The sequence below is a fragment of the Watersipora subatra genome, chromosome 10, assembly GCF_963576615.1.
Source record: "Watersipora subatra chromosome 10, tzWatSuba1.1, whole genome shotgun sequence".
Lineage (NCBI taxonomy): Eukaryota > Metazoa > Bryozoa > Gymnolaemata > Cheilostomatida > Watersiporidae > Watersipora > Watersipora subatra.
The window spans coordinates 36,780,210-36,798,653 of record NC_088717.1 but is presented as its reverse complement, the minus strand read 5'-3'; the positions used below and the strand labels follow the sequence as shown (position 1 = coordinate 36,798,653).

General features: G+C 34.3%; 1 protein-coding gene across 3 annotated transcripts in view; it reads left to right on the top strand.

The window, feature by feature from the left end:
- Nucleotides 1-18,097, top strand: part of LOC137407402 (collagen alpha-1(IV) chain-like) — a 104,646-nt gene extending 86,549 nt beyond the window's left edge. For all 3 annotated transcript variants that reach the window (XM_068094051.1, XM_068094052.1, XM_068094050.1), the window contains 5 exons: nt 1,422-1,534; nt 3,754-3,915; nt 4,761-4,891; nt 15,693-15,795; nt 17,321-18,097. In XM_068094051.1, the coding sequence (XP_067950152.1) occupies nt 1,422-1,534; nt 3,754-3,915; nt 4,761-4,891; nt 15,693-15,795; nt 17,321-17,469 (658 nt within the window). In that variant the 3' untranslated portion in view covers nt 17,470-18,097. The remainder of the gene's footprint in view (nt 1-1,421; nt 1,535-3,753; nt 3,916-4,760; nt 4,892-15,692; nt 15,796-17,320) is intronic.
- Nucleotides 18,098-18,444: the final 347 nt, after the last annotated feature.

The following is an 18,444-nucleotide window of genomic DNA, read 5'->3' as shown; positions in this document are numbered from 1 at the left end:
ATATACTATTATGTACATACAAGTATCAGCGAGAATACAACGCAAAGTCTTTGGTTTTGACACTATGCTTTACGTTACAGATATCTTAGTAGTTTCTTTGGTGTTTACTTATCAGTTTCCATGCTGCCTGCTTTCAATTGTTTGAGGGTAGATGTCTTTCCACATGTTGTCTCTCTTCCCACTTTTAGAAATTATCAAGTACTTTACGTATATAGTTTTTATATCGAGAGTTTTTATATATTATGAGATATCGTACTGTCTCTGTTTGCTACTTTGTCTGACCGAGCGGAGAGAGAATGTAAAGGCAATTCTAACGCGAAATAATACAAGTGTCTATGTGAAAAGTATTTAGCCTTCACAGATTGAACCTTAAGAAAAACTGGAAATAGGATTGTAACGGCACATTTAAAATTGAAATGGCACATTTGCGAGTTATACTTTAAAAAACTAGATAATCGTACCAAAAATTAGCTTTTAAAAAATTCAATAAAATAGCAAACACAAAATGTAATACAACGGACCTCGCCATGCGATTTTAATTCATTCCAGTGTTGGCCTCGTATAGCGAAAATGTCGTATAGAGGGGTATAGAAACTCATAGTAATTATCTAATGCAAACACTGCCTGGTGAAAATCATCAAATAGCACTGAAATGAGATAGAGAGCGAGCTACGTATCTCTTTCAGGCGTTGTGAAAGGGATTTTGGCGAATAGCATATCGGTATCTTCGTTAATCAGTACACCAATTGCTAAATTTTAATTTTAAGATAACTTTTATCGATAACGTATGGCGACAAAAAAGTTGTATGGTAAGGATCAAACCACATTGTGTTCTACATCGTAAAGCGAAAGAATCGTATAATAGGGGCATCGTAACTCTAAGGCACACTGTGTTAATTAATAATCAGAGATGCACATTTAGCGTGTGCAATCGTAAAAAGGATGTACAGTATATGGTATGGGCCACGAGTATGATAAGAACAGCTTATCCTTGTAAGTATGCGTACTTGTTAGTAGACTTGCTATTTGACTGTCACGAGCTCAAATCCAGTACGAAGGAGTTTTTTTTGTTGCTAAAACTTTATCGCTATAGCTGGACAGACAAACGACAGACTACAGAATAACACTGAGATTTATTTCTATAGATAAATACACTGTACATCTTCAGCTTCAGACTCTTAATTTTCGATTTTCAGTTTTAGCAAAGATTTTGATTTTCTAGCGTCATCTCAGCCTGTATACTACTTATCAACTAAATTTAAACTGAAACAAGGAACTCAGGTGTCACTCTATTTCAAAGGATTGTTTTTCAATCAGTTTAGCCAATTAAAAATTTCAATCATATTTTCATCATGTTCTTAGATGTGCATACTCATGTTCAATCGCATAGTGGGGACAACTTTGTAATCTTGTTATTCCAGGCACAGCCAAAGCACTCAAAACCCTTTGTGTCCTGATAACACTATCCGCCTTTGGAGTGGCTACTCTCTACTTTTTATCCAAGGCAATGGCTACACACATGGGCAAGATTTAGGTAAGCATGTCACCTAATCTATAATTATCTTCAAGCAATGCCTCATTAAAAATATCTTTTGGTGCACCATTGTCGTATGCTGATTAGTATTTAGGTGTTAGTTCCGTAAATGAATTTTAGTCAGTGAGAGGACAATTACTTAAAGATAATGTGACTAACTTTGTAAGTAATAGCTTGATTTTATTCTAGTTTATATTAAAAAATAAGCTTGTCAAATTCTGGCCTTACATGCGATAGTTTGTTCACTCGCTGCCAACCACACTTCGTTATTGCTGCCAATGCAATATTTTATGTAAACAAATAAAACACAAAAACTGGACCATTGTTAAATTTCTGTGACAGCTAAAAATAAAAAGAGAGATAGAGATTCTGCGTGTGCTGTTTTTGTTATGTTCAACAAGTTCTCTAGTTTGATAGTTGGCTGCATAACAATAAAAATACTTTGCACTTTCTATTGACCTACATTAAATTAAAACAAAGTAACATTTTCAGTAATCACTCTTGTGAAAAAAATATACTTTGGTGCTATCATGCCTTCTGTATAACTCTGCAAGTGATTTTACATTAATTTACCTAATAAACACTTTACTACTCCTGAAGTGGCTCCACGCGTATTTACTTCTCTTCAATGTCTTTCCATCTCTTTGGATAAGCACGTGTTATTATACTGGGGCTTAATTTTGTATGAAACATTCTAATACAGCTTATTTACAAAAGACGCAAATATTTCTGTCTCAAAGCTTCAGTAATTATTGATTAACTGATTAATTATTGTTTAGTCACTTTAGGTTTGTCTGCTCTTTACTTAACTCCGCATACTATCTACCACCTTTCACCTCTATGAAGGTTTTTAACTTACAACAATAAAGTTTAATTATATTTTCATAGTCAATACCCTACAAAACATCTGAATATCATTTAAAAAACTGTTTCTTGACAGTCTATAGTTACCAATATGGCGCATTCCTTGTGCTATTCCGATCTCAAAAGAGGTGAGACATACAAATAATTTTAGTAATTTCTAGTTTTCTTTGTAAAAACTTTTGTTTTTGCATTTATCGCACCACATTTTATAAAAAAATTATCACAGGTTCATTGTAACCCGTGGGCGCAATCTATTACTTACTTAATACATAATTTAGCGTGTGCAACCGGAAAAACAGTATATGGCATAATATGCCATATACTGTAATATATAATAATAATAATAATAATAATACCATAATATGCCATTATGGTAAGAGCGATGGAATGCTAAGAATGGCGTAGCCTTGTGCCTAGATGCGTGTGTTTACAAAATTGCGATTGAAATTTTGTGAGGTCGAATTCAGCATGAAGCGAATCTTTTATTCCTAGATTTTAGTTGCTATAGCTGGACAGACAGAAAGCAAAAAATGACAAACTTTGTATAAATAGATTATAAAGATTTTTATATATACATGTATATATACAACGTACATTTACCATTTTAACTTTTACTGTAAATAAAGGTGTTTGTTTATTTCTGTGTACTGTGTTTCTTTTGGTGTACTACTGTGTATATTTCTGTGTACTGTGTTTATTTGGGTGTAATTCATACTGTACCAGCTGCAGTGCCTACTACAGCTCTATACTGATTGCAATAGTCTTGTTGGCCATGTTAGTTTAAGCATTTTGTTTTACTTGTGGGCATGCATTTTTGTGTAGTATGGTTTCACTCATAACGCTAGCTGCAGCGTAAGCGTAAAGCTGTTAAAGATTGTTCGGTATAATGAGTATAACCACAATTATTCTTCTATTAGCTAAGTACCCAATTAGCTCAGTGGATAGCATGCCTGTTTACCAAATTCAAGGTTCTTAGTTCAAATCTAGTGTGCCGCAGATTTTTGTTAATAAAACCTTTTCGCTATAGCTGAACACACAGACAAACAAACTCTGAGATTTATATATATGTTTACACGTATATTTCAATACAAAAGCGAATTTTGTAACTAAGCAAATTCACCATTCAATTACACTGTATCATTGATCAGTAGACTTGGGCACTCATTCAAAAACATAGTAAAGTTGGAGTTGTTATACTCTGGTATTTTAAACAGTTTTATCTTTTCAAGCTTTCCTTTCTAAAACTTGACCTTTCACAATAACTCTAAATATTCATCTTATATATAAATATATTATATATATGTGTGTGTAAATATTCTGTGAACATAAACCAACAAAGTTTCCTTTTTATTTAGGTGATAGTGGAAGCTGCCTACGAAAGTTTAGTGTAATGCCATTCATGTTCTGCAATATCAATGGCCGGTGTACAATTGCTAGCCGTAATGATTATTCTTATTGGCTGGCAACAGAAGAACCGATGACACCTAAGATGGACCCTGTATCTGGTCGAGCCATTGGTAAGCTTTCCAGTTCAAGCTTCTATCATACACTTGCTTGATGATTCAAATTTTTAACATATTCAGCATCTTCGGTATATATGCAAAAAGTCAAGTTTTACTTGATTGCAGGCATTTCAAATACAGTGTAGCCTTATTCTCGTTGAGTCAGTCGTTTGAGTCAATGTTTTAGTCAGAATATTGACCGCTATTTATTATATTTACATATGAGAGGACAACTTCCAAATTGGTGACATGGCCAGGCAAACATCTTTAGTACATTGAAGCCTAACCTTGTTATGAATAGGAACACAAATAGTTTTAGTGTAAAACCTTTGTTGGCAATAAGAAGGTTTTTAGCTTAGTCTAATTTTGATCGCTCATTACCAAAAATTTTAATCCTTTGTCATTAGAAACTAGTGTTCTGTTCTGTTGGCAACCATCTTCCATTATTTTCTCATTTGGTTAGAAGTGCCTTAATATTTCAGCAATATCTCAAAAACTAACAGATCAATCGACTTGAAACTCTGGAATTAAACTGAAAACATACCATAAAAATCTAAAAAAATTAAATAATCGTTCATAAACCAGAAGTACAATAAAATAAGCAAAACTGCGAAGCCGAATACGCTCAGGTGTAGGACTAGGTGAGAAAACAACTCCCTGAATTATCTCATGCCCAAGCTTCAAAGTGTTAATCATTCGTGTAGAGTAGCAGATCTCTCTCCTCATGATAATTTTATGCTATTTTTTAATTATACTATTCCTCAACATAGCTTAGCGGAGGATGTCTTATCCTCTTTCTATTACATTATGACTGTTATTATTATTATCCACTGTCCGTATTTTGTGATTTATACTTGCAGCCAAGTATGTCAGTAAGTGTGTGGTATGCGAGGCACCATCGATGTCTATAGCAGTGCATAGTCAAAACGTAAGCATTCCAAATTGTCCTGAAAACTGGACATCAATTTGGACTGGATATACATTTGCTATGGTAGGTACATAATTTACACGTAACTGAATTTAAGCGAAAACATTTTGATACAACTTGACATGGCTGTCTCCTAATTTAGCCCAAAGTGTCTGCTAATCCGATAGATTTATTCAATTGAGCTGATGTTTTAAATGCTTAGTTCTGTCTAGTAAATCCTTGTCTTTCATGTTTATGCTTCATAACCTTTAGCCATGCCTTAGAAATGAAGTACTGCACTGGCTCAACCATTGAAGGAAATAGATAACTCATTGGTTAAGGAATTGATGCAAATGCACAAGCAGCAAAAAGCGTATTGAAAAAACAGTTTTCTTGTTATAATGAATAAAAGGGCTGAGCTATTTAAATAAAATGCTGTAATCTCTCGATTTTTAGCAGTTAACCAAGACCGGGGCACCCCGCAAAATTCGCGAAATAGACACTAATAGCTAATAGAGTCACATTTTTCTTAATTGTAAACATTATCCTCTGTTTCTTGGGTTCATTAAACGATTTTAAGGGTCAAGGGCATTTAAAAGCATAAAAGGCCTTTTTTACATCACAAAACTTAGCAGGAAAACAATGAATTCCCTCTTTCTGTCACTGTTTTTTATTATCTTCCTCTGCCACTGTTCTTCCCTACCTTTATATGACACTAGTACTCTGGCACTTTGCGGTGCCGTGAGAGATGGTCAGGTGTAATAAATATGTGAACAGTTATTCTTCAACTTGGCAAGGTGGGCGGGTGATGAGTTGACAGCGTGCCTGACTGCAACACGGAATATCCGAGTTTGATTCCTATTTGAGGCAGTCGTTTTTCCTAACACTCTTAACTTAGTTTCTTACAAACAGATGGACAGATGGATAGACACGGCTCTTATTATAATAAAACAGATGGACAGATGGATAGACACGGCTCTTATCATAATAAAACAGATGGACAGATGGATAGACACGGCTCTTATTATAATAAAACAGATGGACAGATGGATAGACACGGCTCTTATTATAATAAAACAGATGGACAGATGGATAGACACAGCTCTTATTATAATAAAACGGATGGACAGATGGATAGACACGGCTCTTATTATAATAAAACAGATGGACAGATGGATAGACACGGCTCTTATTATAATAAAACAGATGGACAGATGGATAGACACGGCTCTTATTATAATAAAACAGATGGACAGATGGATAGACACGGCTCTTATTATAATAAAACAGATGGACAGATGGATAGACACGGCTCTTATTATAATAAAACAGATGGACAGATGGATAGACACGGCTCTTATTATAATAAAACAGATGGACAGATGGATAGACACGGCTCTTATTATAATAAAACAGATGGACAGATGGATAGACACGGCTCTTATTATAATAAAACAGATGGACAGATGGATAGACACGGCTCTTATTATAATAAAACAGATGGACAGATGGATAGACACGGCTCTTATTATAATAAAACAGATGGACAGATGGATAGACACGGCTCTTATCATAATAAAACAGATGGACAGATGGATAGACACAGCTCTTATTATAATAAAACAGATGGATAGATGGATAGACACGGCTCTTATTATAATAAAACAGATGGATAGACACGGCTCTTATTATAATAAAACAGATGGACAGATGGATAGACACGGCTCTTATCATAATAAAACAGATGGACAGATGGATAGACACGGCTCTTATTATAATAAAACAGATGGACAGATGGATAGACACGGCTCTTATTATAATAAAACAGATGGACAGATGGATAGACACGGCTCTTATTATAATAAAACAGATGGACAGATGGATAGACACGGCTCTTATTATAATAAAACAGATGGACAGATGGATAGACACGGCTCTTATCATAATAAAACAGATGGACAGATGGATAGACACAGCTCTTATTATAATAAAACAGATGGATAGATGGATAGACACGGCTCTTATCATAATAAAACAGATGGACAGATGGATAGACACAGCTCTTATTATAATAAAACAGATGGATAGATGGATAGACACGGCTCTTATTATAATAAAACAGATGGATAGATGGATAGACACGGCTCTTATTATAATAAAACAAATGGACAGATGGATAGACACGGCTCTTATTATAATAAAACAGATGGACAGATGGATAGACACGGCTCTTATTATAATAAAACAGATGGATAGATGGATAGACACGGCTCTTATTATAATAAAACAGATGGACAGATGGATAGACACGGCTCTTATTATAATAAAACAGATGGACAGATGGATAGACACGGCTCCTATTATAATAAAACAGATGGACAGATGGATAGACACGGCTCTTATTATAATAAAACAGATGGACAGATGGATAGACACGGCTCTTATTATAATAAAACAGATGGACAGATGGATAGACACGGCTCTTATTATAATAAAACAGATGGACAGATGGATAGACACGGCTCTTATTATAATAAAACAGATGGACAGATGGATAGACACGGCTCTTATTATAATAAAACAGATGGACAGATGGATAGACACGGCTCTTATTATAATAAAACAGATGGATAGATGGATAGACACGGCTCTTATTATAATAAAACAGATGGACAGATGGATAGACACGGCTCTTATTATAATAAAACAGATGGACAGATGGATACACACAGCTCTTATTATAATAAAACAGATGGACAGATGGATAGACACGGCTCTTATTATAATAAAACAGATGGATAGATGGATAGACACGGCTCTTATTATAATAAAACAGATGGACAGATGGATAGACACGGCTCTTATTATAATAAAACAGATGGACAGATGGATAGACACGGCTCTTATTATAATAAAACAGATGGATAGATGGATAGACACGGCTCTTATTATAATAAAACAGATGGACAGATGGATAGACACGGCTCTTATTATAATAAAACAGATGGACAGATGGATAGACACGGCTCTTATTATAATAAAACAGATGGACAGATGGATAGACATGGCTCTTATTATAATAAAACAGATGGACAGATGGATAGACACGGCTCTTATTACAATAAAACAGATGGACAGATGGATACACACAGCTCTTATTATAATAAAACAGATGGACAGATGGATAGACACGGCTCTTATTATAATAAAACAGATGGGCAGATGGATAGACACGGCTCTTATTATAATAAAACAGATGGACAGATGGATACACACGGCTCTTATTATAATAAAACAGATGGATAGACACGGCTCTTATTATAATAAAACAGATGGACAGATGGATAGACACGGCTCTTATTATAATAAAACAGATGGACAGATGGATAGACACGGCTCTTATCATAATAAAACAGATGGACAGATGGATAGACACGGCTCTTATTATAATAAAACAGATGGACAGATGGATAGACACGGCTCCTATTATAATAAAACAAATGGACAGATGGATAGACACGGCTCTTATTATAATAAGACAGATGGACAGATGGATAGACACGGCTCTTATCATAATAAAACAGATGGATAGATGGATAGACACGGCTCTTATTATAATAAAACAGATGGACAGATGGATAGACACGGCTCTTATTATAATAAAACAGATGGATAGACACGGCTCTTATCATAATAAAACAGATGGACAGATGGATAGACACGGCTCTTATTATAATAAAACAGATGGACAGATGGATAGACACGGCTCTTATTATAATAAAACAAATGGACAGATGGATAGACACGGCTCTTATTATAATAAGACAGATGGACAGATGGATAGACACGGCTCTTATTATAATAAAACAGATGGACAGATGGATAGACACGGCTCTTATTATAATAAAACAGATGGGCAGATGGATAGACACGGCTCTTATTATAATAAAACAGATGGACAGATGGATACACACGGCTCTTATTATAATAAAACAGATGGATAGACACGGCTCTTATTATAATAAAACAGATGGACAGATGGATAGACACGGCTCTTATTATAATAAAACAGATGGACAGATGGATAGACACGGCTCTTATCATAATAAAACAGATGGACAGATGGATAGACACGGCTCTTATTATAATAAAACAGATGGACAGATGGATAGACACGGCTCCTATTATAATAAAACAAATGGACAGATGGATAGACACGGCTCTTATTATAATAAGACAGATGGACAGATGGATAGACACGGCTCTTATCATAATAAAACAGATGGATAGATGGATAGACACGGCTCTTATTATAATAAAACAGATGGACAGATGGATAGACACGGCTCTTATTATAATAAAACAGATGGATAGATGGATAGACACGGCTCTTATTATAATAAAACAGATGGATAGACACGGCTCTTATCATAATAAAACAGATGGACAGATGGATAGACACGGCTCTTATTATAATAAAACAGATGGACAGATGGATAGACACGGCTCTTATCATAATAAAACAGATGGACAGATGGATAGACACGGCTCTTATTATAATAAAACAGATGGACAGATGGATAGACACGGCTCTTATTACAATAAAACAGATGGACAGATGGATACACACGGCTCTTATTATAATAAAACAGATGGATAGACACGGCTCTTATCATAATAAAACAGATGGACAGATGGATAGACACGGCTCTTATTATAATAAAACAGATGGATAGATGGATACACACGGCTCTTATTACAATAAAACAGATGGACAGATGGATACACACGGCTCTTATTATAATAAAACAGATGGATAGACACGGCTCTTATTATAATAAAACAGATGGACAGATGGATAGACACGGCTCTTATTATAATAAAACAAATGGACAGATGGATAGACACGGCTCTTATTATAATAAGACAGATGGACAGATGGATAGACACGGCTCTTATTATAATAAAACAGATGGACAGATGGATAGACACGGCTCTTATTATAATAAAACAGATGGACAGATGGATAGACACGGCTCTTATCATAATAAAACAGATGGACAGATGGATACACACGGCTCTTATTATAATAAAACAGATGGATAGACACGGCTCTTATTATAATAAAACAGATGGACAGATGGATAGACACGGCTCTTATTATAATAAAACAAATGGACAGATGGATAGACACGGCTCTTATTATAATAAGACAGATGGACAGATGGATAGACACGGCTCTTATCATAATAAAACAGATGGACAGATGGATACACACGGCTCTTATTATAATAAAACAGATGGATAGACACGGCTCTTATTATAATAAAACAGATGGACAGATGGATAGACACGGCTCTTATCATAATAAAACAGATGGACAGATGGATAGACACGGCTCTTATTATAATAAAACAGATGGACAGATGGATAGACACGGCTCTTATTATAATAAAACAGATGGATAGACACGGCTCTTATTATAATAAAACAGATGGACAGATGGATAGACACGGCTCTTATCATAATAAAACAGATGGACAGATGGATAGACACAGCTCTTATTATAATAAAACAGATGGACAGATGGATAGACACGGCTCTTATTATAATAAAACAGATGGATAGACACGGCTCTTATTATAATAAAACAGATGGGCAGATGGATAGACACGGCTCTTATTATAATAAAACAGATGGATAGATGGATAGACACGGCTCTTATTACAATAAAACAGATGGACAGATGGATACACACGGCTCTTATTATAATAAAACAGATGGATAGACACGGCTCTTATTATAATAAAACAGATGGATAGACACGGCTCTTATTATAATAAAACAGATGGACAGATGGATAGACACGGCTCTTATCATAATAAAACAGATGGACAGATGGATAGACACGGCTCTTATTATAATAAAACAGATGGACAGATGGATAGACACGGCTCTTATCATAATAAAACAGATGGACAGATGGATAGACACGGCTCTTATTATAATAAAACAGATGGATAGATGGATAGACACGGCTCTTATTACAATAAAACAGATGGACAGATGGATACACACGGCTCTTATTATAATAAAACAGATGGATAGACACGGCTCTTATTATAATAAAACAGATGGACAGATGGATAGACACGGCTCTTATCATAATAAAACAGATGGATAGATGGATAGACACGGCTCTTATTATAATAAAACAGATGGACAGATGGATAGACACGGCTCTTATTATAATAAAACAGATGGACAGATGGATAGACACGGCTCTTATCATAATAAAACAGATGGACAGATGGATAGACACGGCTCTTATTATAATAAAACAGATGGATAGATGGATAGACACGGCTCTTATTACAATAAAACAGATGGATAGACACGGCTCTTATCATAATAAAACAGATGGACAGATGGATAGACACGGCTCTTATTATAATAAAACAGATGGACAGATGGATAGACACGGCTCTTATTATAATAAAACAGATGGACAGATGGATAGACACGGCTCTTATTATAATAAAACAGATGGACAGATGGATAGACACGGCTCTTATTATAATAAAACAGATGGACAGATGGATAGACACGGCTCTTATCATAATAAAACAGATGGACAGATGGATAGACACGGCTCTTATTATAATAAAACAGATGGACAGATGGATAGACACGGCTCTTATTATAATAAAACAGATGGACAGATGGATAGACACGGCTCTTATCATAATAAAACAGATGGACAGATGGATAGACACGGCTCTTATTATAATAAAACAGATGGACAGATGGATAGACACGGCTCTTATCATAATAAAACAGATGGACAGATGGATAGACACGGCTCTTATTATAATAAAACAGATGGACAGATGGATAGACACGGCTCTTATCATAATAAAACAGATGGACAGATGGATAGACACGGCTCTTATTATAATAAAACAGATGGATAGATGGATAGACACGGCTCTTATTATAATAAAACAGATGGACAGATGGATAGACACGGCTCTTATTATAATAAAACAGATGGACAGATGGATAGACACGGCTCTTATCATAATAAAACAGATGGACAGATGGATAGACACGGCTCTTATTATAATAAAACAGATGGACAGATGGATAGACACGGCTCTTATTATAATAAAACAGATGGACAGATGGATAGACACGGCTCTTATTATAATAAAACAGATGGACAGATGGATAGACACAGCTCTTATTATAATAAAACAGATGGACAGATGGATAGACACGGCTCTTATTATAATAAAACAGATGGACAGATGGATAGACACGGCTCTTATTATAATAAAACAGATGGACAGATGGATAGACACGGCTCTTATCATAATAAAACAGATGGACAGATGGATAGACACGGCTCTTATTATAATAAAACAGATGGACAGATGGATAGACACGGCTCTTATTATAATAAAACAGATGGACAGATGGATAGACACGGCTCTTATTATAATAAAACAGATGGGCAGATGGATAGACACGGCTCTTATTATAATAAAACAGATGGACAGATGGATAGACACGGCTCTTATTATAATAAAACAGATGGACAGATGGATAGACACGGCTCTTATTATAATAAAACAGATGGACAGATGGATAGACACGGCTCTTATTATAATAAAACAGATGGACAGATGGATAGACACGGCTCTTATTATAATAAAAAAGATGGACAGATGGATAGACACGGCTCTTATTATAATAAAACAGATAGACAGATGGATAGACACGGCTCTTATTATAATAAAACAGATAGACAGATGGATAGACACGGCTCTTATTATAATAAAACAGATGGACAGATGGATAGACACGGCTCTTATTATAATAAAACAGATGGGCAGATGGATAGACACGGCTCTTATTATAATAAAACAGATGGACAGATGGATAGACACGGCTCTTATTATAATAAAACAGATGGACAGATGGATAGACACGGCTCTTATCATAATAAAACAGATGGACAGATGGATAAACACGGCTCTTATTATAATAAAACAGATAGACAGATGGATAGACACGGCTCTTATTATAATAAAACAGATAGACAGATGGATAGACACGGCTCTTATTATAATAAAACAGATGGACAGATGGATAGACACGGCTCTTATTATAATAAAACAGATGGACAGATGGATAGACACGGCTCTTATTATAATAAAACAGATGGACAGATCGATAAACACGGCTCTTATTATAATAAAACAGATGGACAGATGGATAGACACGGCTCTTATTATAATAAAACAGATGGACAGATCGATAAACACGGCTCTTATTATAATAAAACAGATGGACAGATGGATAGACACGGCTCTTATTATAATAAAACAGATGGACAGATGGATAGACACGGCTCTTATCATAATAAAACAGATGGACAGATGGATAGACACGGCTCTTATTATAATAAAACAGATGGACAGATCGATAAACACGGCTCTTATTATAATAAAACAGATGGACAGATGGATAGACACGGCTCTTATTATAATAAAACAGATGGACAGATGGATAGACACGGCTCTTATCATAATAAAACAGATGGACAGATGGATAGACACGGCTCTTATTATAATAAAACAGATGGACAGATGGATAGACACGGCTCTTATTATAATAAGACAGATGGACAGATGGATAGACACGGCTCTTATTGTAATAAAACAGGTGGACAGATGGATAGACACGGCTCTTATTATAATAAAACAGATGGACAGATGGATAGACACGGCTCTTATTATAATAAAAAAGATGGACAGATGGATAGACACGGCTCTTATTATAATAAAACGGATGGACAGATGGATAGACACGGCTCTTATTATAATAAAACAGATGGACAGATGGATAGAGACGGCTCTTATTATAATAAAACAGATGGACAGATGGATAGACACGGCTCTTATTATAATAAAACAGGTGGACAGATGGATAGAGACGGCTCTTATTATAATAAAACAGATGGACAGATGGATAGACACGGCTCTTATTATAATAAAACAGATGGATAGATGGATAGACACGGCTCTTATTATAATAAAAAAGATGGACAGATGGATAGACACGGCTCTTATTATAATAAAACAGATGGACAGATGGATAGACACGGCTCTTATTATAATAAAACAGATGGACAGATGGATAGACACGGCTCTTATTATAATAAAACAGATGGACAGATGGATAGACACGGCTCTTATTATAATAAAACAGATGGACAGATGGATAGACACGGCTCTTATTATAATAATACAGATGGACAGAAGGATAGACACGGCTCTTATTATAATAAAACAGATGGATAGACACGGCTCTTATTATAATAAAACAGATGGACAGATGGATAGACACGGCTCTTATTATGATAAAACAGATGGACAGATGGATAGACACGGCTCTTATTATAATAAAACAGATGGACAGATGGATAGACACGGCTCTTATTATAATAATACAGATGGACAGAAGGATAGACACGGCTCTTATTATAATAAAACAGATGGACAGATGGATAGACACGGCTCTTATTATAATAAAACGGATGGACAGATGGATAGACACGGCTCTTATTATAATAAAACAGATGGACAGATGGATAGACACGACTCTTATTATAATAAAACAGATGGACAGATGGATAGACACGGCTCTTATTATAATAAAACAGATGGACAGATGGATAGACACGGCTCTTATTATAATAAAACAGATGGACAGATGGATAGACACGGCTCTTATTATAATAAAACAGATGGATAGATGGATAGACACGGCTCCTATTATAATAAAACAGATGGATAGATGGATAGACATGGCTCTTATTATAATAAGACAGATGGACAGATGGATAGACACGGCTCTTATTATAATAAAACAGATGGACAGATGGATAGACACGGCTCTTATTATAATAAAACAGATGGACAGATGGATAGAGACGGCTCTTATTATAATAATACAGATGGACAGATGGATAGACACGGCTCTTATTATAATAAAACAGATGGACAGATGGATAGACACGGCTCTTATTATAATAAAACAGATGGACAGATGGATAGACACGGCTCTTATTATAATAAAACAGATGGACAGATGGATAGACACGGCTCTTATTATAATAAAACAGATGGACAGATGGATAGACACGGCTCTTATTATAATAAAACAGATGGATAGATGGATAGACACGGCTCCTATTATAATAAAACAGATGGATAGATGGATAGACATGGCTCTTATTATAATAAGACAGATGGACAGATGGATAGACACGGCTCTTATTATAATAAAACAGATGGATAGACACGGCTCTTATTATAATAAAACAGGTGGACAGATGGATAGACACGGCTCCTATTATAATAAAACAGATGGATAGATGGATAGACATGGCTCTTATTATAATAAGACAGATGGACAGATGGATAGACACGGCTCTTATTATAATAAAACAAATGGACAGATGGCTAGACACGGCTCTTATTATAATAAAACAGATGGACAGATGGATAGACACGGCTCTTATTATAATAAAACAGATGGACAGATGGATAGACACGGCTCTTATTATAATAAAACAGATGGACAGATGGATAGACACGGCTCTTATTATAATAAAGATTGTTTCCTCGTGTTTTTTAAGCTATTGCTCGAACCTTTGGTTTGTTTGAATATCAATGGACTACGGACTACAAAATACTCATGTACGCAGCTCTAACATATTATACATGTGCATGACTTTCAAGACAAGCTAGGGTACAACGAACCTACAACTAGTGATGGTATTTGTTTCCAGTTATCATATAAACTCTTGTTACAGTCATCAGGAGCAGGCGCTGAGGGCTCAGGTCAGGATTTGCAGTCTCCAGGCTCTTGTCTAGAAGAGTTCAGACCCTCACCATTCATTGAATGCCACGGCACAGGTAGCAGCATTATCAATGCTATATATTGTACTAGCTGAATACCCGGCATCAATACTATATATTGTATTAGCTGGATACCTGGCATCAATACTATATATTATATTAGTAGGGTACTTATTGTTACTAAAAGGACTATTTGCATAGTCTGAAACAGCAAATGCATCGCCAACTAAAGTTGTATAGCAAGCAGTGTTACAGTCAATTAGAAATGTATTTCAATGATTGCATGAAATTACTCGTTAAATTATTAATTAGAATATAGATTCTTAGGTATAGTAGTTCAATATTAATCATTACTACAGGTTTTTTGCGAGTAATTTAATAATTCATTTATTAAGGCAGATTTTTACATGCTTATTTGTCAATTTAGTGAGTAATTCAGCTATTAAAAAATTAATTTCTTCATTCAACTATTATTGTACTTATTTGACAAACTAATTTTGTAATTAAATGCAAAATTCAATTTAATCTTCATTTAATTAATGAAATTAACTATTAATACAACTATTTTGCAAATTAATTTGTCAATTTAATGTATAATTTAATTTGAATGTGAATTTATTTATTAATTTAATTATTAATGCAATTAATCTTCAAATTACACTGGTAATTAATACTTAATTGAATTTTAACATAAAATATTTTGTTAATTCAATTATGAATGCAAGTTCCAAACCCAAAAATTATTGATTTTAATTTTTAACTACCAAGTCATTTTTAAAGTACCACTTAATTTAATAATTTAATTACAATTTCTGCCATTGTCCCAACCTTGATAGCAAGTCTCAAAAGGAGTTAAATCTCTCATTTAACTTGCCCTATGAATGATGTTATTAGATTATACCATACAAAAGGCACTACACTCTAGCAATGTATCATGCACAACGCAACCCACAAAACTTTACATCTTAAATATTTAGTTCAAGTTGCAGCTGAATACACATACATCTAAGTAAAATATTACATGTCTCACTATATGCCACAACTTGCCATATTTTACTCCTTTTCAAAAAGCCTAGATGGACTGCTGTATTATTTCTTTGTTTAGAGTATTTCCCTAGATTCTTATAAAGCAATCTATATAAATGTACTCTAAAAACTAGAAGACTATTCCAACAACAATAACTCTCTTATCTAGTATATTTCTATGATTTTTATGTTAATTGCACATACTGTTTGTGAAGCTGCAAATTACGTTCTTGCCAATCGAACTGTTCATAAAATGTTTGGCCAGTATTTTTGAAAATTTTTGTAGTTTGAAAGAAAAATATATTTTCAGAAAAGAATTTTTTTTTAAATTTTCAAATCGTATTTTTAAAATTTTGTTCAATTTTCAAAATTTTAATTTAAAAAAATAGAATTATATGTGTTTGCTTAAAAATAATTTTGATAAAAATCCTAAATAGTAATTTTTAAAAAGCACAAATTTGGATTGTGTACTTTTATACATATTTTTAGAATTTTGTATGTTTTTAAAAAATGATTTTTTGCAGACTACTTTCATGACCTTCACAATGTTTAACAGGCACATGCAACTACTATGCTACTGGACTTGCCTTCTACATGAGCTCTATAGATGCAAGTAGACAGTTTAGCAAGCCAATTCCAGCTACAAAGAAACTGAATACGCTGCGAGAGAACGTGTCACGTTGCAATGTATGCATGAGAGACTAACAAAATAACTAGCAGAGTGCCACAAAGATTTTGCATTTATCTGTAAGAAAAAAGAATGGTTGCACCGTTAGTGTGGTAAATTGTATTTTAAGGTTTAAGTATTCTTGTATTGACTTTATACTGCTGAGTTGTTAACAACATTTTATAATCATGCAGGTTCATAACAATTTATAGAATGAGAATGTATTCTAAAAGCTTTTTTTAAAGTGGTGCTAAAAGTTTTTAATGACTTTTATTTGTATAATATATTATAGCAATTTTATCAGCTTGCGGACTGTAGCTACTAGTTATGCTTCTAGATTCACGTAGAGTTTCCCAAACGACGTTATTTTAAGCAATGACATATTTACTTGCTTTTCTAAACATTGTCAATGTTTATTTTTCTTGTAAATCATCTATTTACCACTAAACATATATTTTGCTATGTTATATAACCCGTGTTACAGTAATATGGCTGCACTACTAGTAGGTAAATCTTACTATAAGAAACCGAAGTCATCAATTTGCATCTAAATTTCATTTGTAAAGTTAAAATGGTTTGTTAGAGTAGTATACATGTAGAGTTTTGAATTGCCATAAGCAATATTGTTAGTAGAATAGATTTATGAGGAATATATAGAATTTATAGTTCTGAATGTTATTCACTACTTTGATGGCATCTCTAATGAGATAGCAGCTTCTACATTGGGGTAGTACTGCTAGTACTAGTACACACTGCACTAGCACACACTGCGCTAGTATTTACCCTGACAGTGAAGTGTGCATGACTAACTATCTGCACAAACTATTCTGTAATCCTGAAAATTAGTTGATTGGCACATGTGTTTGACCATCAGTCTACGAAGATGAACGTTGTGACCTTGAATCCAAACAAAGCAATATTTTATACTAACCTCTAATCGTAGCTACGGACGGACATGGCTCTTAGTATAGCAAAGAGTAATACTGACCCTTAAAATGAGTAACAATATACAC